Here is a 26,907-nt window from a genome sequence, read left to right as displayed (position 1 = left end):
GGAAAACGCTTCATTTCCGGGTCAGATTCGTGTCATATCAGATCAAACATTTACCCGAAATGCATCGACATGAATAAAAGAAGTGTTTTCTGAATGGATTACTCACCCGTCAAAAAGGTTGCAGGACTCCACGCAGGTGCGGCCCCGCCGGAAGTACCTGCAGGAGAGACACTGGTCGGGCCCCGGGCCCCAGCACCCGTCGTCCGAACACATGCCATCACACACCATGCGCTGCTGAGCTGTGGAGAGGAAGAACGCCTGTAAGAGAGCCTGTAGCCTAAGTCCTCTAGTAATTGATTATTATTAATACAACATATAAATGCATGTATACTTGAACATATATAATTATAGGGTTAGCTAGTAGTATATCAAGTCATTTAAATAAACCCCACTTTTACCAGGAAGTTAGAAACAAATTAATGCATTGATAATTATAGTACGATAAAAATACACGGTTCTTAAATGGACCATTCTGCATAATTACTCCTTACTTAAAGTACAATTTTCACCTTGTAGAATTGCTACTATGACTGTTCTTTGTCCACTGCTGAAACCCACACATATCATTAAATTCAAGCACACTTGAAACTTGATATGATACATGAATAGCTCATAAGTTAAACCATCTTATAGTGGTTTATATTATACAATTTAATCTAGAGGATGGCAGCGTGTTTTACCCAAGGATGTATAAAGAGAACTAGATACAGTAAAGACACCGTTTCCTATGATAAGCCCCGCCTTCTATCTGCCCATCTCGGCTCCGTCAAATGAATAGAGTGGGTAAATATAACTCTGGTTTTGCTTTTAGTTGATTTTACAACGTTGAGAGGGCTAAAAAAGTGTTTGTTCTTGAATAACTTTTTAAAAACGACGGCTATTTCCCAATGTAAGGAGATGGTAAAAAGTGTGTTTGGGCCCGTTATGGACAAGAACAGAATCATATTTGGCCACGACGAAAGATGTGCTTCAAAAGGCCAGCGCACTTCCTGATGGCTTGGTTTTACCATGCATTTTCTTGCATTAGTGTGCGATTGTGTGTGGTCTAGCAGAGGGACGCCCAGCTGTGTGAGTTCTACATTGGTATTCCCAACACTTCCGCAATTAAAGACCGCCCGTAACAGAACCTTAAGCCTTTTTTTCCCTCAGTCGAACCACAACAATCAATGCTGTTCATTGCACTCGGCGTGTCCTCCATCCGGTGATTGGCAACCACGTCCCCGGGTGTGTCGCCCAGTGGGGGCAGAAACCCTTTGTCAACAGCCGAACAGTCAATGTTAGACAGTGGGGCTAGAGCCTAATGAAGAGGCCTGTGTGAGGCTGCGTCGATCGATTTCTTAACACACACCGCAGTCATTAACTGGCTAATGATATCAAACACAGCCAAGAAAAACTACAGTGTCCGTGTTTTCTCGGTCTTTACTGGCACATTACACGACCAAAGAAATGGTTACTAAGGGATGATAATGGCATTTTCAATTAATTGCAAAACCATGGTGACAATTCCCTCCTTGTATTACACCTCCCTCCCTCCACTCCATAGTTTCCACCATCTGCAGCTCAATCCACATGTACTCTATTCATCGTTTCCATCAGGTGTCCGCTTCCCTGTGGCTAGCAGTGAGCTTAATCCACCTCTGTGCATGACGCATTAAGCACTTTCCTCACAGGGCGCTGAATAAGGGCTTTCATGGCCGGAAAGCTTAGAGACGCTCGTGACACTGTCGCCTTGGAAACGGGCATGGTGTAGTGTAAGGCTGGAGGGGGCGAGATGGATTTGCAGAGATACGCGGGGCATCTGGAATTAATTAGAGGGCTAATAGGAAGGAAAAAGAGAGAACAGAGGAACTTTAAAGCTGTTTTGTTACCACCAAATGTGTTTTTTTTTTTCAAAAAATCCCAAATTGACACACCAGACTGTTTATTTGTAACCAAAGAAAGTACTGCTTTGAACCAGAGTTAAAACGTATTTCATCAAACGCACTACTTACTGCATTCCTTCGGCTCTCTGTTGTTGCGGATCAGGACTTTCTGGCTGGACGTCCTGAAGAGAGACGTCCAGTTGACGGTGTTGTAGAAGCACAGGCGGCTGTTGTTGAAGATGTACACGTTCCCGGCGCTGATCTCGTCCAGCGACTGGAACTGAAGCGAGGAGATCCAACGCTGCTTCAAGATCAACAGAGAAATACCACTACCGCTGCAGGAGACAGAGAAAAAGGAAATATTGACAAAGTTGAGATAGATAGTGAGGGGAAAAGAAAGATGTGAGATGAAGAACAGGGTGATAAAAAGTTTTAAAAATGAGTGGAATGAAAGAGAAATGTAGCACAAAGAAGGAGTTAGACTGAGAAGGAGGTTGCTTCTGACCCTAAATGACCCATTGCTTGTTACAGGGTCATCAGTGGTGTTCTCCTTTGACTCTGCCAGCACTATCTCTTGGATCTGCTGCTTGTGAGCGAACACAGAACCTGTTATCAAAAACGGGGCTAATCAAAGCTGCGTGATGCTTCAAAGGGCCTCTGTGCAGTACATCACGACCTGGTGGCTCATTAGCCCCAACAGTAGCCATTCAAGTACACGAAAACAGCAAGAAAGAGGGAGATATGAGGAGCTTTTCCAGCAAAGATAGCACATATAATACAAGCATTTAATTTGTAATTAGGTACAAACATGCATGTAAGGAGTTTTTTTTAATTTCATTATAGTGTACAGTAATTGATGCCATTTCATTTATATTGTAATATCACAGTACCACAGTACACTCCCCCCTCCCTCTACCCGCACATGCCCACACGGGTGAAAAAAAAATGCTTATCGATATTACTTAATCAACAGAGCCATGAAAAATAAACCTAAAACGGAAAAAAAAAAAAAACATCAAAGTAAAACAAACAAATAATTATACAAATAATTATACAATACAGCGACAAAGTAGACAATGACAACACAACTAGTATTTCCGGCCGTCAGGAAAACGAGCCACAGAATGCACCATTCCATCACTGGTCATATCTCAGATATATTTTACAAACAAGAAAACAATGGCAACCACAGAGCTTGAAAAATATGTCCACGATTATATTTTTCCAATGTCATTTTCTCCACAGGTAAAAAATGTGTTCTGATCAATGAAAAGTTTAAATGTTGGAGGACGTTCATTCTTCCAGAGTAAAAGTAGACATTTCTTGGCAAAATATGTTATTGTGATTAGTATTCTGGAATGTTTGGGGTTCAGTTTAAAGTTTGGCATATCATTAAATAGGAAAAAGCATGGATTTAGGCTCATTTCGATGCTTAAAACGGCTTTTGTGAGAACATGAATCGAATCCCAGAAATGTTTTTTCAGGTCACAATCCCAAAACAGATGCATAAATGTTCCTTCTTTTACATTTTGGAGAGTTTTCTTTGGAAATGTTATCCATCTTTATGGGTGTGAGGTCAAATTTGTTAAGAAATGTAAAGTTTGCTTCTTTGATTTTATTGCTTGTGAATGGAAAATGTGTTCTTTCACAGATATTCAGCCAAGTAGTTTCATCTATCTGTATCCCTAAGTCCTTTTCCCAGATCTTTTTTAAAGTTAGAAAGGATGACTGAGCTCTTTTAGAAAAAACTGCATTAAATTCTCTAATTTTACCTTTGATCGTGCTCGATGACATCAATATCTCCTCCTCTTCCAACAATTCCGATCTCAATTTATTGCTTTTAATAATTGATTGGATCACGTTCCTGATTTGCAGGTATCTGAAAAAATCCTTATTTGAAATGTCATATTCTGCTCTTAAATCAATTTCAATGTTATATCTTTGACAAATGTTTCAATTGCTTTATACCTGATTTTGTCCATTTGTTTATATTGATTGACAACAAATATTTGCTAAGATCAGGATTGTTCAAAATAGGAGAAAAGATTGAAATACCTGAGTTAACATGTGCTTTTTTTGTACAGTCCCTCCAGGCTAACAGTGTATTGACCACTGTAAAACATTTGGCCATATTTTTCACCTTATTGAAATCTTTAACAAATATAAGAGTTTCCACTGGCAACGGGTCGAAGATATTGGCTTCTATCTGAACCCATAATGAATCCTTTCTTCCCAGAAACCAAGATAGTACATTTCTTAATTGAGCTGACCAGAAGTAGTGTTGAAAGTTAGGAAGACCAAGACCCCTCATAGTTTCTGGCATGTAATGAGTTTAAGATGTAGTGGCATACGTCATATACGTTTGTTCACATTTACGAGATAAAACATACCTGTATAGGGATCTACCTCCAATGGTGGACAGGCTGGAAAACACACTCAGATCTGTCATGTTCTCAGGCCAAGACTGGATGTTGAGGTATCCTAAAGAAAAACATGTGGTAGTTAGCAGTGGAGCAGTCTAGACCGGAAAATTGAAGTCATGGTCAAGATCAGACAGACGAGAACAAGGGGTGCCAAAAACTAAGGGGCTGAAATCAAGTGTATCCTCGTACTCAACACTGCTTTTCCATCTTCTGGTCTGGAAATACAATCCTGTTTTTTTAAGATGGGTACAAGATGGAGTAATAATGCATTTGAGTACGAGGCTTTCAAAGAGTCGCAAGCTCAAGTGGTACAACCCTATTAATTAGTAGACTTAGTTCAAGTAATCAAAGCTTTTTTCTCAGTAATAATGGGGAAAATGAAATAAAGGAAAAAGGGTTCCAGGCTGTACATGTGGTATTGTAATGAGCTACTAAATAAAAAGAGTCTCCTTTGACTTCTCCCTCTGAGAAGTTCACACAAGGTTCTTTGTAAAAAAAAAAAAAGCTTTGAGAAGACAATATACCCTAATTAAAAGAATGGATTTAATATTGCGCACAATCAGTCCCGTTGCACTTGCCTTTGATGACAGGTTACATCCGATGAGAACGTGTGGAAATGACATGAAAGGGATAGAGCAGGAAATGGCTGGGATAGGATGGCCATTGCTCTTTCTTATTGCTCGGATTTTCATTATGAAAATGCAGTTTCACTCCATTAGCTTTTTGGCTCAAACGCAAGACGCAGTTTCATATGACAAAAGGGTTTGTGTACGAGGTATTACTCATCCCTTAAGGCCACTAATAGTTAATGAATAAATACACACTCGAGCATGCACACACACAGCGCGTTACTGAAAGCACGTATAACTATTACAATAACATCATATCCACTTTTAGAGTTCAACGACACAAAAGAAACGTATCTGCCATTTTCCACTTTCTTTTACTGCCTCACAAACAACATCATAGTTTTACTTTGCAAAGGTGACCCCAGACTCACCTGTGATCTCCTTCACAGTGCGGAATGCGTTGAGGTGTTCAGGGTCCATAGGTCCGATACCATGATACATGTCACTGAACGAAAAAACGCAAAGTGAATATCTTTATTTATTTGCTTTAGTATGACCTTATTTATAAAACAGTCCTGAAAGATGTTATTACTGGAGACAGAATTATTTGTTCTCTCTAATGTGTTGTGTGACATTACACATTATTCTATCCTTAAGATAGAGCTTCGGGACACTTTGACAGTGGCGTGTGATTGAATATCTGCTTGTTGACCTTCCAAAGTCAGGATTTCCCCGACACAATGGGATATGAATGAAGAACTGTTTGTCTACAAGTCTACCTCTCTTCCGTGTGTGCTGCTGTAAGTCATTCAGATAGTATTCCATTTATTAAGTTGTGTGAAAGAATAAGAAATGAAATAAAGTGCAGCACTTGCTATGACGCCAATGTCTATAACGCATGAACATAATATTGTTTTATGATCCAATGATAGCACTGCATATTGTTTTTAAGTGTTCATAATGCTTCATAACCCATTACAAAGCCTTTTATACTGAACTATAGACCACTCGGAGTAAGTCAGAATAACTGTTTTAATTGTATGTATTTTAATGTACTTCCACTTTGGGAATAATCATACACCAATCTTGCAAAATGAGAGACATTATGAAATATTATGATTCTTGACCATTTTAGTCATTATGTAATGCTTTAATATGCGTTTAAATTCATGTTAAAAAGCATTATAATTATTTACGAGTGAATGTTAATACACCTGTACAGAGCTATAAGTATGTTAAATATTGAATAATAATTAAATATATAGAATAGTTAAAGACATGAGCATTACAGAAAGTGTTACCAGAAAAATTAGCTTGACATGAAAAACTTTTAAAAAATACAAATCTCCAGGACTTACCCTTTGATCCCTGTAATGAGGAAGATTAGGTTCCCGTTGATTTTGGTGCAGTTGACAAAGTTATCAATATTGCTGGCATCTACTGTTTGCGCCGCCTGCAGGCTGCCCGTCCCTATGCCGTCGCACACTGCAAAAACACAAGCACACATTATTCAAATTATGAAGTTGCTTTAGGCATGAATTACCTTCTTTAGAGTACAACCCAAAGTGCCCTTGCACCCCAGAGACCTCATTTTGAGAAAGTGCTATTAGCTATTTGTCACGTTAATTCTTTACACTCTTTTATGAAAATACACCCTGCTTTGGTGCGCAGGCAAGGCCACGGCCCCTTCTCCATGCATTGGGATTCTTTTGATGAAAGCACAGCCAATCCACAGCCAATTCCTCTCTGTAATGAATTCATTACATCTGCATTAATTACACTTGCGGTCTGGTGTGAGAGCCAAGTATTTCTGACAGAAGCGGCGGGGATGATGAATAAGGCTTGTATTAAGTGGTGTAACAAGTTTTTGATAGTGATTTATACCAGCCAATTCCATATCTGAAATGTTAATTTGTTATCATTTCCCACAGTTCCTTGGGCTATCCCTCATTAACCCCTTCCCGCTGCGTGACGATGTAATCAAGAGATTAGCCAATCAATGGATGCCTCAGCCCCGTGCGTGGAGCCCGGAGGAAAACAGGACTAAAAGAGAAAGGGCAGATCAGTTACCTTTGTGGGAACAATATGAAGAAGAGGCTAATTCTCTGTATGGAACTGCTTTTTAATTTCAAATTGTTTAGCTATTTAGCTGACGAGATGAGTTGTAATTACTGAGCAGGTAGCAGCAGTTTCTCAGTATGTTCCCACTGCATGTTAATTAACACAGCGACTGTTGTCGGGTCAGACATGTGACCTTGATGTATGCGATATGTAATACAGTGCATATTCAAAGCGGCAATATGAGGTGTGCAAAACAAGTGGCCAGTCATTTCAATAATGCATGAATACATACATGGCATGCATAACAAATATTTGGTATACAGTTTAAATTTTACTGCATGTATTATATGATAGAAGCTGTTGAAGACATGAGGATGTTAGAGCAGTTGGTATTGCAGCTATTTTTTATTTTAGGGGTGTATATTATTAGCATAAATAAATCAGCTTATTTAGTATAATGTAAAACAAAAAAGCTGATGCCAATAAAACAAAGTATTTCATTTTTTATAAAGCTCTTGTGTAATTAGTGTGTGCTCCAGTAACATCACTTTTAGCATTGACAACATTAATTAATAATATAAGTAAAACAAACCGAAAGTATTTAATCATATTTTCACATTGAGTATAACTTATACATTACATGAACTTGTTAGACACTTTTATCCAAAGCGAATTACATACATTCAGTACTGTGGACAATCCCCACAGGAGCAACTTGGGGTGAAGTGTCTTGCCCAGGGACACAACGACATGCTGACTACAGTGGGACTCGAACTTTCTCCCCCCTTGATTCAAAGTATAGCACACTATCCACTGAGCCACAGCCGCCCAACATTACACATTATATACTGAAAAAGTGCCCAAAAAATGAGGATGTTGTCAGTGGGTCTGTGCGCTAAGACAAATGTGACAATCTCACACACTTACTGGGAAACCAAGTGCATCATCATTCCTAGTGTCATCGTAATTGAAAGATTGAGGGCAGTTAAGACTCCTCAAAGTGTCCAACTTTATGATGGATGCACATACTACAGTGACGCTGACTTTCACAAGTTTCAACAAAATCCACCCAAAAATATCTTCTTAAAATAACTGTATTGAACTTCAAAGAATGATGATTATTTAAGCCATCCTTGTACCAAGCTAGCTAATGGCAACAAGATGATTGAAACATGCATAATTAACTAATGTATACCAATAACATTTCTAATGTTATCATGTTGCCATGATACTGTATATAATTAAATGGCCGTTATCACTAGGGATGTAACGATACCAAAAACTCATGGTACGATAATATCGTGATAACAAGTCCACGGTACGGTATTTATCGCGATATTGAATAATAAAGGGAAGAAAAAAGAAAATTCATAAATGTTTTTTTTTCAAATAAAATGTTTGTTTACTCGAAAAATGTTTTTTTATTACATAATAAATCAGATTTTTACAGCATTTTTGTAGGATAGCAGTATTTTAAAGTGTCGAAAACAAAGTGACAGTAACAGACTGGAACAAGAAAACCAGTGTTTTTGTACCTACTGGTACTACCAAACAAAGTAAGCATTTTCTTTATGCCACTGCATCTCACAAATAAACAAGGAAATTTAATAATCAGACCCTGCAATAAAATAAATCAAGTTTCACTTTAGTTTTTCAAGTAACTCAACTCAAACTCACTAGTCACTCACTCAGCATCATCAGACAGGTTTTTAGGAATATGAGAATGTCCACATTTCCAGGTATTTATAAGCTGGGATGTTTGGGCATTTACAATATCCCCTGCTCTGGAAAAAACTCTCTCGCTTGGTACGGATGTTGCTGGGACACCAGTGGTCGCGTTAACCGAATATTTTATTTAACAATGACGGAAAAATCTGAAAGCAGTCTGTCATTTTGACAGATTAGAACAAACTCGGAACAGCGCCAACGTTTCCCCGCAGCCAGGCTCTGGTGTTATGCCGTGTTATGCATGCCCTCCAAAAGGAAATGATATAGTTTCCAAACCGTACTTTGCCGTACAGATCAATACATGTCTGGGAGGTTTTGCTTTACGGTGTGCGCGTCCCGCAAGGTGCATGCACACACGGCATAACACCGCCCCCCCCCCGTTGACAGTTCACGAGCATGCTCTATCGTGAACTGTTCAGACCCGACGGGTAATAAGGGATTATGACGGATATTTTACGATCCTGTCTGTCAAAATGACGGACAGCGAAAAAGTCTAATGCCAGGCTTATTGACATTGCGAGATATAAATATATGGTTCTCTAGGTGTGTAAATGTAGCCCTGTAAATACAATGTCCTTTTGTGTTATCTGTTGTTTTATTGTCATGTTGTAACCTACTTGCTGCCATGTTGGACAGGTCTCTATTGAAAAAGAGATCGATGATCTCAATGGGACCACCTGGTTAAATAAAGATTTTTTTTTAAAAAAGTGTTTAAAAAAAAGATTTTTTTTTTTTTAAATCGCGGTAGATTTTTTCAGTCTCACGACGGTATTGGGAAGTTTGTTTACCGCGATACCGCGATATTCGGTATATCGTTACATCCCTAGTTATCACTAATTATCACAATTATTCTAATGTGTCATACTGGCCAATCAGCAGCTTCTATTTTTGAAAAAGGGACATTTTAAATAACACCTAGAAGGAAATAAAATGTGACGTTTTGAAGAAGAAAAATGATAGGTTTCAGCATCAAAACTGCACATTCTTTAGAATTTGGCACCAAAACTACTTTGACAAGTTAAGGAAAAGTGTTTAGACCAGTCGATTTACCTGTACCTAAAGACAATTTCTCCTTTGAGATCTGACTCTAGATTGACACAGCCTAATTAAATATACTGTACGTTAATATTCTGCATTGGCCAATTTAGAAGTGAACTTACCTTTCGGACAGATGTCGGTGCAGGGCATGCACATTTTGATGCGGTTCTCCTCCACTTCCATCTTGTTGCTGGGGCACGCTCTGACGCAGGAGCTGTGGTCCACCACGAAATTATCTGGCGGAGACACAGACAGAGTGTTGGTGTTCTTCTCAGTGGAGATGCTGTGCATAAAAATCAACGTGTGGTGAAGCACAATTTCCTAGAAGGAGCCCTCTAATGGCGAGCAATTGATTGTATTTTAATCACGTTTGTATAATGATCAAAACTAATGGTCTAGGGCTATATTGCCCAGGAAAAGTAATGAATCAATTTAGAACTTGGGAGCGGCGGTGGGAAAAAGTGCGACTGGTGTGTGCTCATTTGATGATCACTGGGACTTGAATATGCAATCTGTTGACTTTTAATGCATGCTCTCTGAAATACCGCTGCACTCTGACTCCATAACAGTGAAATAAAGAACTACAATTTATTGTTTCAGCTGCCGGAGGCATAAAACAGATGGCAACTGGTTGATTGAGACGCACGATTTATTTGTGTTTGACTCATTTATCTTTTCTTGAAATAATTGTTTCAGGATAAATGCTTCTTCACCGGTTCGCAGACTATAAATTATGAGCACCATTATGAGCGTCCTTGCAGTCAAATTGAACTTAAAGCAGACTTACGTGGGCATTTCTTGACACAGAAGGCTCCATAGGTGTACTTGGCTCTGGGGTTGTGCTCCAACTGGAAGGACGTGGGGTTGTAGACGAACGGCTGGGGGCATTGGGTCACACATGCTCCGCTGTCGTTGAAATTGGTGCAAGCCTGCGGAAAGCGCACAAAGACAGTTCGCTAAAAGGCACTAGCATGACTTCCCATGGGGGGTAGGAAACAGAGGGGTTATGGGAGGGGAAGATTTTCTCAATAAGTCACCGTGAGGGAAAGAGTATTACGGCAGCATTTCATTTATACGTCAAATCGTGATCGTCCAGCATTCCCTTGCCTCTCTGAACGGCAAATGGGAGAAATATTGGAGCCATTGATCGTGCGCCATGATGTAAACGGTGAAATGTTTTTCCCATAAACCCCGTTAAGTGTTTAGTTGTCTGTGTCCACAGGCTGTAATTGAATTGGATGAGGCTTTTCTGTGAATTACAACGACAATATCGTCCCGTGCGTCCGAGCGGTCGAGTTTGGTGAAATGGGAGAGAAGTGGAGGTGATAAAAGGGATACTAATTGGAAACACTGAATCACCAATTTGTTCTTTCGAAGAGGAGACTTTTACAGCCCCGCCGTAAAATGACAAACAATTTATCAACCTGGTAAACAAAGTGGATCATTTGCCGTCGGGCGAAGATGCCAAACAGATGTTGCAAGTTGAAGAGGGATGATATTAGAAACTTGTCTCAGAGAGGAAAAGTGAAGATATAGAAGGGAAGAGAGTTGGGAAAGTTAAGAAAGGAACAAAAGTGTGTGTGTGTGTGTGTGTGTGTGTGTGTGTGTGTGTGTGTGTGTGTATGTGTTTGTGTGACATACGAAGCAATCCGTGTCCTTGGGGCCGGCACAGCCGCCGGCGCACTCTCGGTGGCAGCAGTCGCTGACGTAAGGCCCGAAGCATCGACCGTCACACTGCTCTGCACACACCGTCTTTGTCACTGCACAGGAAGTGGATTTTTTTTTTTTTAAAGGTCTGACATACATTCACACTTGAAAAAAAAAGAGACAATAACACCTCTGTGAGCAAACGTCGTCTGATGCAGAATTCCAGAGTGAGGGCCTTGAGCAAACTAAAGGTCAGACAAGTGGGTTCATGATGACGAGGTCACAGGCCCAGGCGCAGTTTAAAAAACACGGAGCACTGTCCTTTCTTTCAACAGCTGCTCTGGAGGTGCCCTTGAGCTTCGTTTAACACATTCAAATAGTGCTCGAGACCCCCCAGGTATGAAGTGAAATCAATTGGTTTCCCCCTTGATACATAGAAATCGAAAAAACTTCACCATATCTGTGTTTATTCTCTGCCGAACGGGCAATAATAAAACGTCCAACTGTTCCCAGAAAGCTATCGTTTGTTGCTATGCCAACTCTTGTGGAATACCAGAGAAATATAACTACTATTCCTGTTTTTTTTTATTGCAAAACTACTCTTAAGAAAGCTGTATTTTTAGCACAGAACAAACACTTGGAGCCTACCTATCGTATGAAACTCCAATACTTGTGCTAAAGAACATCCGCCCACACATTATTGGTACAGTAGGAGAAATATCGGCCAGCGAGTCAGCAGGAGCTTGAAGATGAGGCATTAAAAACTGCTGCGCTCACTCTCTGCTGTGTCGGGAACATAATGATGCAGCAGTGAGAGAATATAACAAGGCCCGTCTAGTCTATTAGCCTGTGTTAGTGTGAGAAAAACTACCTATCTGGGTTTTAACGGTACGGCTAGAACTGCAATTATACAGAGAACTAATATTTGTAATGCTTTTGTCCCACTTTAATGTGGGGACGCAATTAATGAGGTTTATGTTTGGTGCAACTTTGGTTAGAATAAGAAGAAAAGAAGATAAAAACTCCCCCTCCCCACTCTGTGTCAAAGTAGATTATAGCGGATTATAGATTATTTTAAACAGATTGTACAATATCCCCCACAATTCAGTAAATACCGTAGCTCACTGACTTACACTAATAACTGATTTAAGTGTTTTCGTTAGCCTGGAGTTCTAGTTACAGTAGGGGTATAAGTGAAGGAAAATAAAACATCAAGGGACTTTGAAATGGAAATCAATGTTGAATTGACTAAAATGTTGTGATCAAGATTGTTTTTCCAGCTGCAGAATATTTAAAAAGAAATGATGGAGTATTTAAGGAACCATGAATATATAACGTTTTTAGGTACCTAATAACGTATTCATTTGAAAGATAGGTATCAGTGTCTGTGTGTCTATTGGCAGAGCTGAGTAGCAGGCTTGTCGTTTCCAGGGTAACTGTAGGTGTGTTTGCATACTCACATGTTTGACACTGGTCCTCCTGATGGCCCCAGCAGCGTCCGTTACATGAGCGATGACAGCGTCTGCCTGCAGAAACACACACAGAGCAAACTTAAGATGTGGTTTTTACACAAACACACATAAAGACAGCCCCCATGCAGTCACGCACACCCCGCAAACTTCTACTAGCTACAGATCTTACATCTCCTACGCTCATCTGACAATAGACCCAGGCGACCTGTTGAAAACACAAGACAAGCCTCCATTCCCTTAATCAAGCGCGCGCACAGCCAAAGTGGGACCTGACAGAGTCTAGCAGCCCTCATCTGCCAGTGGCCCATCATCAAGGCTTAATTGACTACGGGTTAATTACAGAGTAAGTGGAATGGTACTGCAGATTGTCACCCGGCCCCTTCAACCACTCCCACTGCGGGGTTGTTAATGTTAAATACTGACTACGGCTTGGCAAAGGGCCCCAATTTAGGAACCTTACCTCCCACTCCATCTCCTGTCATTTTATGTGCCCACCTCCTCTGTTCTTTGTTGCTTTTCATCCTCCTCCTCCTCCATCAGTGCCTTCTTATCAACAAAATGGCAATGTTTAGACATTATGTACTTAAAAGTGCCATTTCTTTAAGATTTACCGCCTTTGCATTACATCAACTGCCTGCTAAAGTCGATCGGTAAACATTATTTAAGAGTTGGAAAATAAGCATTGGAATTATGTCAAAAGCTCGGTTTTTGCTAAACTTAAAAGGCTATTCCCTTGCATGTGATTTTGCCTCAGCTGTCTCTTTTGTTCACCCTGACATCTTTTGAAACACGAAGAAACTTCTTTTAGCCCACCACTCAAAAAAGAGCATTAGACATAAGTGTGTCGAAAAGTTTGAGAGGGTCCGTCTTTAACAGCCAGCTCTTCTGACACAGGATGTCCGCCGGATAAACTGTTGAGGGTCTGCGGGGACCCCGATGAGTGGGGCACCGGGGGAACAGGGCAGCTTCAAACCAGCTGTCAGATTCACTGAGATTTAAAAAGAGCCCAGCAGACAGCGGCTCCATGGGCCTCGCTGCAGAGCCCCTACCCCAGTACTACAATGGAAAAGGTTCACACGTTGATCTAACACTATGTGATTTCGCTTCCAAATGGCCGCGGGGCAAACGGCATGAATACAAAAAAGAGATAGAGCCCGACTGCTGCTGGTGGGGGGAGTGTGTGTTTGTACAGCCTGTTGGCATGTGGTCTGCTTTCAGAAGGGAAAAAAACAATAACTTGATTTTCATCCAAAGTTACTGGTTGCACTGGTTTCCACCCACGTGCGGTACTCACAGCCAAGGTTGCTGTTGTTGGATGGCACCACCAGCAGCTCCGCCTGAGGGTTCTTGATAATGTCACGCCAATGGATGGTGTCCGCGTGGCACAGGAATTTGTTCTGGTCAACATAAACTCCCCCGTTCAGCACCTCTGCAAAATACAAAGAAGACAGAGAAAGAGAGAAATGAGCATATAGCCACGGATTTATAGCACATGTACAAGATGGCAGAAAATCAATACTTCAAGGTTAACTCCCATCGTTCCTTTGTCTCAAAGTACCGCGCCGCATAGTACTCCCTGAAGTGCATCTGAGCATGAAGATAAATGCTATTGACAAATGCACAGAGTAATTCAATGCCATGTCCAAAGACAATGATGTCTCATAAAGAAGTACTCGGCGGAAAACAAGTAAATGGATGTCACGATGTAACCAAAAGCAGCCCGGGAAAGAACTCCAAACCGTACGCTGGTGTAAATTCCTAATTATGCATTGAGTATTCAATCATTTCATTTTTATGGTGAGAGTTAATGAATGTCGCTGGAAGACACTGGATACTTGTTGTGGTAATTAAAAACGGAAATAGTAAACTGGAGCATTCCTCAAAACCAAATAAGTTTGGTAAATGGAGACTGGTGTAAGGGAATCACGCTATAGGTAGAGAGTAGATGTATTGATATGTGGTTGTTGGGTAAATATTATTCCACTATAACCTATAAGAGGCTCAACACAGGCCGATATCATCAAACAAACTCGGATAACATTGACCTACTATGCATTCCTCCATGAAATTGAGAGCCTACCACACGAGAGACAAAGGCTGACTTCTCATCCGGCGTTTGCTTAATAGCAAAAATATGTTTCTTTTCAAGGACCAGTGCCCTTAACAGATGCCCTTAACAGATGCCTGTTCATGGAGTATGATAATCAACTCTAATCCCTCTCCCTGTGCTAATCCAGATTTTGGATATGGAAACAAAATGAAATGATGCAGCAATAATCCCCCTTCCTCCCCAAGCAATGACCCGTGGCAGAATAGAAACAACAGCCCCCCCCCATCGGGGACACCAGCTGACTGTAACCTACTTGAGGGATTAAGATACAATCACCTTGCTTCCCCCTTCTCCTTGAATATGAGGCCGGATTCCAAGAAAATACTTGTCGTAATAAATGAAATTTCAAATGAAAAAAAAAGTTACAATGTGGTTCATATCAGGGCTGGATTACCCGAAAGTAAAGAAGGGTATTATCTCCCGGGGCAGATTATTAACAGCGTGTGAGTTATGCGGACGATTCAGCAGCGGAGGAGCACACGCAGGAAGCTAATCATTACCATCCGACACCCTGATTAAGGAAGTGGGCCTTGGTGGAGACGGGGACATTTATTCAAAGCCCTCTTAGAGGTGACATGGCGCTCTGTCTGCCCGCTGAATGGCCTACAGCCGCGGCTTCATGTAATCATGTTCCCGTCACAATGGACAATTTATCAGGGGGTGTTTTACATCCATGGATGGCAGGGTGAAGAAAGAGACAGCCTATGATTAAGTCAAATAACATGTGGACCGCACTGTCAGCACGCTTTGATGTCATTTTGAAGTGCTAATGATTTGTCCGACATATATAAAGAAAGAATTATGTAGGAAAGATGCGTCCACATGTGGATTTACATTATTTACCGATTATAATGTAGTCACCATTGAATACTGCCATAAAAACCCACTTCATCCCTCAAGAGATCCTCCAACAGACATGTGCACACGTTAGTCTGCCGAGGTCAACAGGGTCACAGAAATCTCACAAAGAAAGAGATTTCTATTCAATTCAATGTACTCTCTGGCCATGGTTCGGATCAGGCATGCGGTGAAATTGTTGGAATAAATGTACGCCCTATTTTTCTAACCACTTTGCTTTTCCTTTAATGGACAAGGGGTGAAAGAAAGATGGAAAGGAACGTTTATTCAGGAAAGGATTACGGCGGTGGACTTCTAGGTTACGAATGTTTTTTTGTTAAAGCAACTTCCTTTGTCACACTGAGTACATTGGTGTACACTTCAAGTAAAGGTTCCTATTCAAAAGAGAATGACGTTATAAGGAATTTTTCTATTAATCCAAAGTGTCTAATTCAATTTAATGGATGGCCCAATGGTTGGTAGTTTATCATTTTTGGATTAGATTAGAATATAATGTTGCTGATGCAAGGAATTGTGGGACGCCATCTTCTTTTCTTTTCATGAATAATGGTAAATCTTCTCTTACCATGGCTGCCACTTTTGGGTGGTCAAACATTTTCCTTTACTTTTTCTGAAGTAATAATTTCTAAATTTGAAGGTATGACAGTTTAAATCCATTCTGCCATTTTATGGGGAGTCATCTTTCTGTCCAACCCACCCATCGCTGTCCCAAATGTTCTTTTAAGTGCTTGTGTCCAGATGCCGTCTGCTCGCTGAGAGACAAATTGCCACCCCTACCGTCCATCCGGGCAAGGGCACTAACTCTTCTGGCGGCATGACAAGCCGACATCGTGTGGTCGTTCATTAATGTGCGACAGTCCCGGGCCACCGCCCCACACCTCCTACCCGCTTCTCTCCAGTACCCCCACCTCCGCGCTTCGATCTTTCCATCAGGTCGGGAGATCTACAGTCCGACACTACAACCCCGCCTCGGCCCAATTCCCTCACCCTCGACACGGCTGTGAATTACGAGGTAGTCATAAAAGCTATCGTCCTGCATCAAAAAGGGGGGAGGTGGGATATAAAGGGCAGTGAGAGAGGGCATTATGAGACCAACATGAGGTGGAGAGAGACGGGGTTATTGCCAAGGCTTTTAATTAAGATTAGGACAAATAATTAAAGCAATCATTGTATATAGAAGGATAAATCTTTTGTGGTACAGTATCGAATGCCGAAGCAAATCGATGACTTGTCGATAAAATACTTTTGAGTCGCAGCTCTAAACAAAGGCTTTTGTTCAACTCCTTCTTGTTTAATGTGGTACATTTAGTGTATTTGGTAGTTATGGTTGGTCAAAACAAATGTCTTGAAAAATGATAGATGTTAAAAGTGCCTTAAGTGACCTTCTTGGACTTCAGGAGGGTATGCTTTTGATGCAGACTTCTCCAGGCTTCGGGGAACGAGTGGGAAACCTTGAAACATACTAGGCTTTGTTTGTGGTTCTAAAAGCATGTTTGTTGGTTTCTTTGCCTCAGCCTCGTGTTCTACAGTAGCTCTACTAGTGCTTGAGATCATTTGTGCTTTCAGTGACTGTACATTGCCACAAGCAGCTTTGCAGTAACTGTTTTTGTTCATGTAATCCCTGTTGACAAAAGGGGAAAAGAGCTGAAGAGCCACTTATTGTAACCTTGCTCATTTGAATTCCTGCACTTTAAATAGAGAGTATAGTTTAATGAGCCTTATAGCCTTTACATTGGACTGATATGACACAAAAGAAAGCTCCTATCCTCTCTTTTGATGGTAATTTCCGCCGGGTCTTCTGCTGGGCGACACAGTTCCCGGCGATGCCGTTTAATGCTTGCATGTGGCTTCTGAGGGCGCCCCCACCATATGCTCAGGTCATGTTTGGATCAAGACTTTCTGGTGCAGCGTTTTGCTACATCTCTCTTGGCAGTGACTCAAAGTGTCTTGCTGTGTCGGAGGGAAAAACTCTCACTGGGAGAAAGTTGACGTGTCATGTTGAATCAGAGATTAGGTTTGATGTGGAACTGTGCAGTGAGGTGATCACCGGAGGAGAATATGATTGGGAGATCTTAAAAAGCTGAATAAATCAACGAATGAATGACGGATCTTTCTTCCACGTCATCTAGTCCTATCATTGCCACCACTTCGGACTCGGTCCAGCTCCCCATGTGTCCCATGGTGCATTTTACTTTGCATTGTGAGACTTTAAAAAGGGATATTAAATGATGCTTTAATGCTAAAACTAATTTACAGTAAGAAAATGTAGTTATTCAGTTATGTCATAACCTCAGGTGCCCATGACTGACAGCAAGTCATATCATGTCAATATAGCAATGTATTTAACACATCAATAAACATGTTTTAACTTGTCTATTGTCTCAATTGTTCATTCAAAGTCTTCTTCAATACAGCTTGATGTTCATTTTCGAAATGATGGGCCTATTTTGATTAAATCGACAAAAAAAAAGAAGGGGTGGATTTAGGGCATGGGCACCTTTTGATTGACAGATCGATCGTTACCACAATGTTGTTAGGTTTGGCCTGTGTTTTTTGTCTTACAACTCAATTCATGTGACATTTTGGTCGCCTAAAATGTTTTGTCGGGTAGTTATTCTTCTGGTTTGCTATTATTCCTTTCTGTAACACAAATGAGTTACACAAAAACAACTTAAAAAAGCTTTTATGCTGATAAATGAACCAATTAGGACAAAACCCTAGTCTGAAATGTATTATTAAAGCTCCATAACGTTGGGGAAAAGCATTAGGAGGTAACCTTTTCACATCCTTTGCATATATTATATTATTCACTTGAGTACTATACTTTCATCCATAGAAGCAAACAGTAGGTGAATTAAGGACTTATTTGTTATTATTGACGTAGGCAGCACCAATACTCCTGTGACTCTTGAATAATTACGTGGAGACTTTGCCTGTCTTTTAAAAGGTTGAGATACGGCAATGTGGTATAAGGTTTCTTGGGCATTTTTGTTTGTATTGTGCGAAACACGCATTTAGCATTGGGAACAGGCCAATCAGTGCACAGATTGTAAAGGAAGTAAAAATGATCCCTGTGCCAAGTAGCCTTTGCGAGCCAATTAAGTTAATTTTACTGTCTTTCAGCAGAGCGAACAGCCCCTAGTTTGAAGTAGTTTCCAGGCAATGATGGCCCCAGCACCAATCAGTGTCCATAGCACTATAGGGAGCCCGCTGATGAGCTTCCATCAGTGCTGCTAGCCACTTGTCCCACATCTCTTTCTCTCCCTAATTATGCTGATGAATAAGGCCGTAATAGTGATCCGTCCTCTGCTGATGAGTCCATACTTTTGCCGTTATTGTCTTGTCTTGGGGGCGGGCGTGTCACGTATCACACAACTCAAGTGGAGTGCGTTTGGGCCATCAGCTCTGCTCTTTTTTTATTAGGATCATCTCTCTATCCTTGTCGTCCTCCACCTTTCAGACCCACCCATCCCCCTCCCGACGCAAAATGTACTTTTTCACTTGAGTGATGGGTCGACTTGCTGAGTACGGGGAACAGAGAAATCCAGATGATCACTCTTTCTCTCCGAAGCCTCTTTTTCTTCAACCACACACACACACACACACACACACACACACACACACACACACACACACACACACACACACACACACACACACACACACACACACACACACACACACACACACACACACACACACACACACACACACACACACACACACACACACACACACACACACACACACACACACACACACACACACACACACACACACACACACACACACACACACACACACACAGGAAAGCCCTTGGACGCAAAGACAAATTGCACATTCGGTCATCTAGAATTCTTAGGTGAAACTGCGAAGACGTACAGAATCCCTATGATGGATACCTCGTGTCCAGAAGCATCTTGAAGCCGAAGTCGCAAAGCCTCACATTTGTAGGCAGAGCTGGAGCGTTAAGCCTGGGCTTTGACTCTTAAATGCCAATTAATCACTAATGGAAGCACCGTTTTATTCTTACATTTTTTATTTACTTATTTAATCCCTCAACCACCAAAAAAGGAAGCACATTATTTTAATCAAAAGTCAAGTTGTATCCAATGCAAAGCCACGAAACTCCCTCAGGAGGGCACATAGGGATTTTAGCCGCTGCAGACCTTTTGAATGCACAACAACGGGAAAACCCCAAAACATTTCAGATTTCTGATATTCACTTCCACTGGAGTGAGACTCTGCCGTAAGTCGAGTTGAAACATGATCATTTCCCAAACCTAAGAGAGTACTTGTGTTGCATAAATCGTGGTTTCACAACGTTAACCAGATGTTGAAAAACCCTGACAGTAACGTTTAAACTGCTGACCAACCGAATAAGGGCAGGAACAAACAACCTATGTGGGTTGGGGGGCCTGTAGGCTAATTTATATGTAAACAGTTCTGCAGTCCGGCTTTAAAAAAACATACTTTTGACCTTTCATTCAAAAAGTCAGTAATAATAAGTATATAAGCAGAACTTCCTGATCATATGAGTATGATGTATGTGTCTGAGTTTCACTTTGTAATGCTTTGTATAGCTTTCTTTCATGTATGTGTTATTATTATTATAATAGTATTATTATATGTTATTATTACTGGATTACTTTATGAGTGAAAGTAGTATTTCTGATTAAAAAAGTGCACCTCAGAGGAACTGAATGGCCTTTATATGTTGATACTAGCAGAATTAATGCAGTGAAAATGTAAATTGAATAGAATTCACCATATGAGCCAAGTCATTTCACCCCCCACAAATATTTGTTTTTTACAGGGCCTTTAATGGGGGCTCTGGCAGGACGAGGCATTATTTGAAGGGCTTTTATTTGAGTATTTACGGGATGTGTGTAAGCTCATTTCCATGCATCAGTTCCTGGTGCTCTGCTTAGCCTGTGACACAGCGCAGACAGCTGGCATGACAGAAGGTGGCGAACTGGGGAATGAAACAAATTGCCTTCATTTTCTTAGAGTGCAACCTCTTCAGGGAACACCGATGAACGTTACACAACCGCAACAAATCTGCGACTCCGGGAAAAAAGAATGACTCGCCTGAGAGCCAATGAAGTAAAGTTAGAGAGATTGTGTTCCGGCTCTTTTTGCTGTCCTCAGCGACATTTTCAATTTCCCCCCAGATAATAATGTGTCCAGGAAAAAACATCTGTAGAAATTACAGACTGAATGAGACAAAGTGAGCGGACAAAAATGGTGGACATAAAAAAAAATGGGAAAACAGCAGAATGAGAACAAAGAAAGAAAAAGGACTGAGATTTCTGGGACTTCTTAATAAAGAGAGAAACATTTTGTTTTCCCATGGGATGTTTTATTGGTGCTATGGATGTGTCAGAGTTTGATTGTGCATCTCAACAAAATTAAAAGCCCCGTAATTAAAATAAAGTTTTGGATTTCTGTCCTCACCCAATTTACAGTAAGATGAAGTAAGCCCACAATTTGTGGTAAACGCATGACTCGACTGGAAAACAAGCAGTGGGCCCCTCAGGAAACCCTCTGTGTGTGACTGTGAATCACTGTACACTACCTCGGAGCATGTTTACTCTAAAGAGGGAAAGAAAAAAGGAAAACAAAGGGTGTTGAGAAAGTAGCTGCTTAAGTGAAAACGACTTCTCAAATCCCATGAATAACTGTTAAGTCTTCAGCCTGCAAACAAGCCGCTGGTTAGATAAATGGCTGCTGATCCCAGAGATAATACAGACAGAAAAGAATGGTGGCTAGTTTGCCTCTGGGCACGTGAAAAAACGAATCATCAGCAAATATGGCTGCACGAGTGGCCAGAAATGAAATGAACTTTCCAGACTGTTTCCAGCCAGGGGAAAACATCCTGCTTGTGCAGTTGTATAAAGAGCTGTATTATTCACACACCTAAAAAGCTGTCAAATGAGCGTGCTTGGTTTAAAGAAAAACGATACAATCCTTACAAGCAAAATCCTCAGTGGCTCGGGGGCCTCTGACTTGAAGAAGAACTTATCTGATCTTCATGGCAAAGCGGAGGTGGGTCTCCAGAGTCCCGTTTCCCCACTTCTCCATTATTAGCTCTGCCAGCCAAAGAGATATTGTGCTCGGTGACAAATGGGAAAGGAGCGCTAGGGCGCAGACAGTGCGGGGGAGGTCCCCTCCATCTCCTCCCGCCATTCCCCACCCCCCCATCCCACGATCCGGAGCGCTGCCGCCGTGTCCTCCCCGATAACCATAATTGTGTTTTAAAGCCCCTGATTAAATTTCGCAGTCTCGAATGATATTGTTTTGCGATGAATCCTTATGAAAAATGCACCGCGTTAGGAGATTATGGAAGCTGTGGAGGTGCAGAAGGAGGCAGCTAAAAGGTGGAGGCGGAGATGACGTTAATTTCGATATTTCTTTATGCTTCTAAAGCTTCGATGGATGCTGAATGAATCCCTGCCATCACTCTTCTGCTTTCCCTCCACCCACTCCTGCTCCACCCATCTGTCACGCTCCCTCTCTGTCTAACACACACAGACAGACATAAACACTTTCCATCGTTTATACACAGGTTGAAAAAAGCTATCATGCTAAGGAAACGGTTCATGATCATCTGGCTCTGAGAAAGTATCAAAAGTATTCGACTGTCAATCTAAAGTTTGAAATGTACTATCATAAAGTCTCCCTTCTGAGTGTCACAGTACCTCTGGGGGAGGCTGATTTTATATATATATATTTTTTAGAGGTGACACAAAATGCAATCATGGCGAATGAGAAGCTAGCAAATTCAATAATGGAGGCAAATGAAAATGGAACTGGAGTCTCTGCACTTAAGGCGGGATGGGCTCACGGCCCTAATAAGCCCTCTTCTGTCACCGCTTCCCTGCATCTAAATTAACCAGAGGCCCTCCAATCAGCGCGGGCAAACAAAAGAGCCAGCCAAAGAGATGAGAGCACCGCGGAATACTAATCACGGAAACTAACGCCAGTGGCCGTCAATGACCAACGCTGCTGTGTGTGGCATCGTGTGCAACTGGGCATAGACAAGAAAAACGGCCCAATCACCTCGCCAACATAAAAGCAAGACAGATAGTTGTTTCGCTTCTTTTAGTTGTGGTTTTGTGTCTCTTTAAAGTTGATTTCTTTTCCTCACTTTGCAATTGTTTTGAGTGTCTTTTAGTTGCTTTGTGTCTCTGTGGTTGCTTCGAGTCTCTTTGTGGTTGCTATGTCCGTTTTTGTAGTCGTTGGGATTATATGTAATCATTGTGGAGCTCAATTGCAATCTCATTGTAGTCGTTTTGTTATTCTTTAAAGTCTTTCTGTTCATGTTGTGTCTCTTTGTGGTTGCTATGCCACTATTTAGAGTTGTTTTGAGTATTTTATAGTCTCTTAGCAGCTGTTTTGCACCTCTTGGTTGCTGTTTTGATCAATTCATAGTCCTTCCCTGGTTGGTATGTGTCTCTAAAAGGCTTGAAGGCTAATTGGACCCCTGCAACTTTGAGCCCCTTGTCCTGTGGCTGGTAGGCCTGTGCAGTAATCCATCCATATGTGTATGAGTTGATGAGGGGATTAATGGAGAAGCTATTTTAAACAATCAACATTTAGTTTACAAGCACTTTTTTGGTTTAAAACTTGGACAGCTTCATAAATCTATTCAAATGACAGGCTCAAATAAGCCCCAACATCTGGGGAAAGCACTTCTACGGATCATGCCGTTTCATACTGAGCTTGTAATAGGTCTCAATGACCCAGAGGTCAAGCAACTCACCCATCAAACAAATTGCCAGGTACAGTCTCAAAGTGCAAACAACTCCAGAATTGCTGTCCGCGTTTTTTTTTCCACGACAGCCCCTGACAGTCTCCTCTGTTATTGTTCTGGAAAAAGTGTTTAAGTAAAATTGCCCGAGCTAAGAACATGGAACTCAACATCCGAGAGCACTATGAATGGATCATAGGGGAGCCATCAAGACGGTAAAACTGCTGAGGGAGCTGAGCACAGAACTTGAGATGAGAGAGCTATTATTAAAAGGTCCACTCTTGAGTCAGGAAACACAAAAAAAGGTTTCTTCAGAGCCTTAATGTGGGTTAAAGGCACACTCAAAGCAACACTGCTCATCTGACGTGTATTTTGTAATCCAAATCAGACTCATTACACATTTTCATGGAGCAAAATGCTTAAGAAGTGTCGAAAACAGAGCGAGCCCTCTACATTAAAATTGACACATACAATGGGCTAAATGGGCAATTTGTCATTTTCTGGCACAGAGCTGCAGCACTCATCCCTCCACTTATAATGTGGGACACACCAATGTGAACACACACACCAGCAAATCAACTATGACCAGTAAATTGCCTTCCGTCTGGTTCTACTGTATATTTAGTGTTTTCCACAACTCTACCTTACACAGATGCATCGGACAGAACCATTGACAATGATTAGCTTTGCTTCAGACTCTAATGCACTCGCAGTCTCGAGCGGATGTTACACAACAGACCACAAGAGGGGCTTGGACTAGGGGGGGGGGGGGCACTTGAAAAAAAGAATGCACCCACAAAAATGTCATTAAAACTCGCCAAAGTCAAGCAGCTCGCTCGCAGACGCCAGGGAGACAGAAGAAGACAAAAATGACACGCACACACATTCATTCCTCCAGAGGGCCGCTAAGCATACAAATATGTTGCAATGTCAGGAGGATAGCATGTGCCTCGTGGCAAGAGAAACAAGCAGCTCTTTGATTATAAATACAGCGAATCGCAAACCTCACATCATCGCAAATATCCTTGTGTTTATAGCTTGATCCCATCATTTTTGGGGTTATGAAATGGGTTTTAAGAAGGGTTTTATAATTGCCGTATGACTCATTACATGCTGGTTGAAACTGGTTTTGTTTTTAATAAAGGGGAACACAAGAGTCCGTTCAAGTAATAATGTCCCCAAAAATGAATTCAGCCCTAATGAGAAATTTTGATGAAGTCACGGACATTTGGCTTGATTAGGTTTGTATTTCCAAGGACTGCTAAGTAAAAATGCTGAGTCACACAGTCTCACCACCCACCACTTTGTCTTAAATAGAATCTGGGACATTGAGCTACTGTAGATTAGGCAGCTAGTTTCTAAAGGACAGCTCTTGTTGGGTACAATTTTAAAAGGTGTCTGAGTAGGTCTCAGCGTAATTGTTTCATTCAATCATTACCTGCAATGCGTTTTATTTTTGGCGACTTTTATCCACTTTTTTATACACATATTTTACATTCCTATACACGTTTTTCAACCAAAGATTATGTGACACACACCAATATGTGAGAACTGTGCAATTAAGTTAAGTATTTGTTGCTTTTCCAATGCGTTGTTGCTCATTTGTACAACCCAAAAAGCAAGGGGGGAAAACCTTTTTAAAAAACTGAAGTCCTCGTGGACCAAGACCATTCAGACCTTTTGTCCTCAAATTCACTTTTCAGGCAGAACTGCTTCCTACAACTTCCACTCCCTGACCTTGTGGCCCTCATCATGAACGTTGCATTTGGCTTGGAGCAGAACATAATGAAATCTTAGCTTTCAGTTAAAGAGTCTGAGTGGCCCACTTTGCTGCAACACATATCCATCCTGTGGAGGGGGGTGTCCTTATTATCGTCACTCAGTCTCCAATCTCTCCAACCACCCGCTGTATTGACTGAACTTATCTTGGCAGATCCTGTTAGCTGTTGACATTATTAGTCACTCACTTTCTAGCTACCCCGTTGTAACTCCCTAAAGACTGTTGGGACATTTAACACCGGATTGGGAGGTTGGGCGATAGGGGAGGTCCACAAGGAGGCTTTATCCGCTATGTTACACGGTATTAAAGAGGAACAGTCATTATTGTGCACTGGGGGTCCTTTCAAGCGTGCAGGTAGCTCAGTTAGCCGGGGTCAGCTTGTGTCAGCCGGTGGAAGTGAACCCTAGCATCAAAGAACGGCGCACTGCCCTGGGGGACTATTACCATTCCATTAGAGATCATTTTGCCCTCCTTCCAGACAGGCCACAGCCGCTAATGGAGACAAACCCAAAGCCCCCAGGGTCTTCTCGTCAAAGGGTTTGAACAAAAAACACCAACGGCAGAACAGTACTGACAGCACAACACTGACCACGGGCTCTGCATTACAATACCTTCTGGGCGAAAGGAAAACAATGGGGAATAAAGACATGAGAAAATCAGACTTGGCATTTGCATGTTGATGAATGTCAACTTTTCTCAACTAGAAGTGCCTTGCCTGTTGTTGACAAGAAAACCACAGGAACTACTTGTTACGGTTCCTTTTGCGTTGTGGAAAAATACGTTTTCCAACCTAGCTTAGCATGAAAGCTAATTTCTAAAGAACTTCTTCACAGATCAATGGGTTGCACTGCATTACATAACACATCTTTGTTTTCAAAAAAGGAATGCTGGTGCTTTGGTGTTTCAACACAAAAAGGATAGGGGTTGGGGTGTGCTAAAGATGAAAGCTCAAAAAAAAGCTAAACTTTATTTCACAAGCGGACTGAAGTGCCCGCTCGCTCCGCACATCCATGACTGCAGCATTTTCTGGTGTGGAAAAGCAGTGTTTGAAGCTGGGAGATATGTTTTAATCATTTGGAGCCTTAATGATGACACTGGATTCATTATTAATGGGCCCCATCCCTCCACTCTACTTCTTCCCCATAACAGTCCGGAGTGAGCGTTGGTATTAGCATTAGCCGCTTTTGCTCTATTTGATCTTTCTGTAACTACACCACTTTTTGCAGATCACACCACCAGCTTTATGTTAAATAAAGAGGCCTTGGAAGTCGTTTTTCACCATTCAAACTCCACACACAATTACTTTTCCCTACGTATCTCGAATTTTTTCGAAACCTCTCAGCGGAATACATATATATATATATATATTTCCGGATACCTTATAAGAGCAGACTTGAGTTGAATTAGAGGTTGGAAAAGATAATGGAGGCAAGCATGGATGCATGAAAAGGCAACATCAGTCAGCTGGATTCTCCTTTTAGGTTTGTGCCCTTTTTCTCAAATAAGCGGAGGGTATAATATCTTTGATGTGCTGGGTCTTTATGCTCTCCACAGAGGGGATTTACTGTACAGATCAAATGCAGTCTTTATGACACTTCTGAAATAT

At 41.4% G+C, this 26,907-nt stretch overlaps 1 protein-coding gene across 6 annotated transcripts in view; it reads right to left on the bottom strand.

Moving 5' to 3' along the window:
* Window positions 1-26,907, bottom strand: part of LOC307032375 (receptor tyrosine-protein kinase erbB-4) — a 237,893-nt gene that overhangs the window by 57,788 nt on the left and 153,198 nt on the right. For all 6 annotated transcript variants that reach the window (XM_079670293.1, XM_079670292.1, XM_079670290.1 and 3 more), the window contains 10 exons: window positions 14,095-14,229; window positions 12,789-12,854; window positions 11,323-11,441; window positions 10,469-10,610; window positions 9,804-9,917; window positions 6,213-6,339; window positions 5,286-5,359; window positions 4,253-4,343; window positions 1,992-2,197; window positions 107-239 (listed from right to left, as the gene is read on the bottom strand). In XM_079670293.1, the coding sequence (XP_079526419.1) occupies window positions 107-239; window positions 1,992-2,197; window positions 4,253-4,343; window positions 5,286-5,359; window positions 6,213-6,339; window positions 9,804-9,917; window positions 10,469-10,610; window positions 11,323-11,441; window positions 12,789-12,854; window positions 14,095-14,229 (1,207 nt within the window). The remainder of the gene's footprint in view (window positions 1-106; window positions 240-1,991; window positions 2,198-4,252; window positions 4,344-5,285; window positions 5,360-6,212; window positions 6,340-9,803; window positions 9,918-10,468; window positions 10,611-11,322; window positions 11,442-12,788; window positions 12,855-14,094; window positions 14,230-26,907) is intronic.

Source organism: Notothenia rossii (assembly GCF_949606895.1).
Source record: "Notothenia rossii genome assembly, chromosome: 3".
Classification (NCBI taxonomy): domain Eukaryota; kingdom Metazoa; phylum Chordata; class Actinopteri; order Perciformes; family Nototheniidae; genus Notothenia; species Notothenia rossii.
The sequence above is the reverse complement of the archived record's forward strand: the minus strand, read 5'-3'. Positions and strand labels throughout refer to the sequence as shown.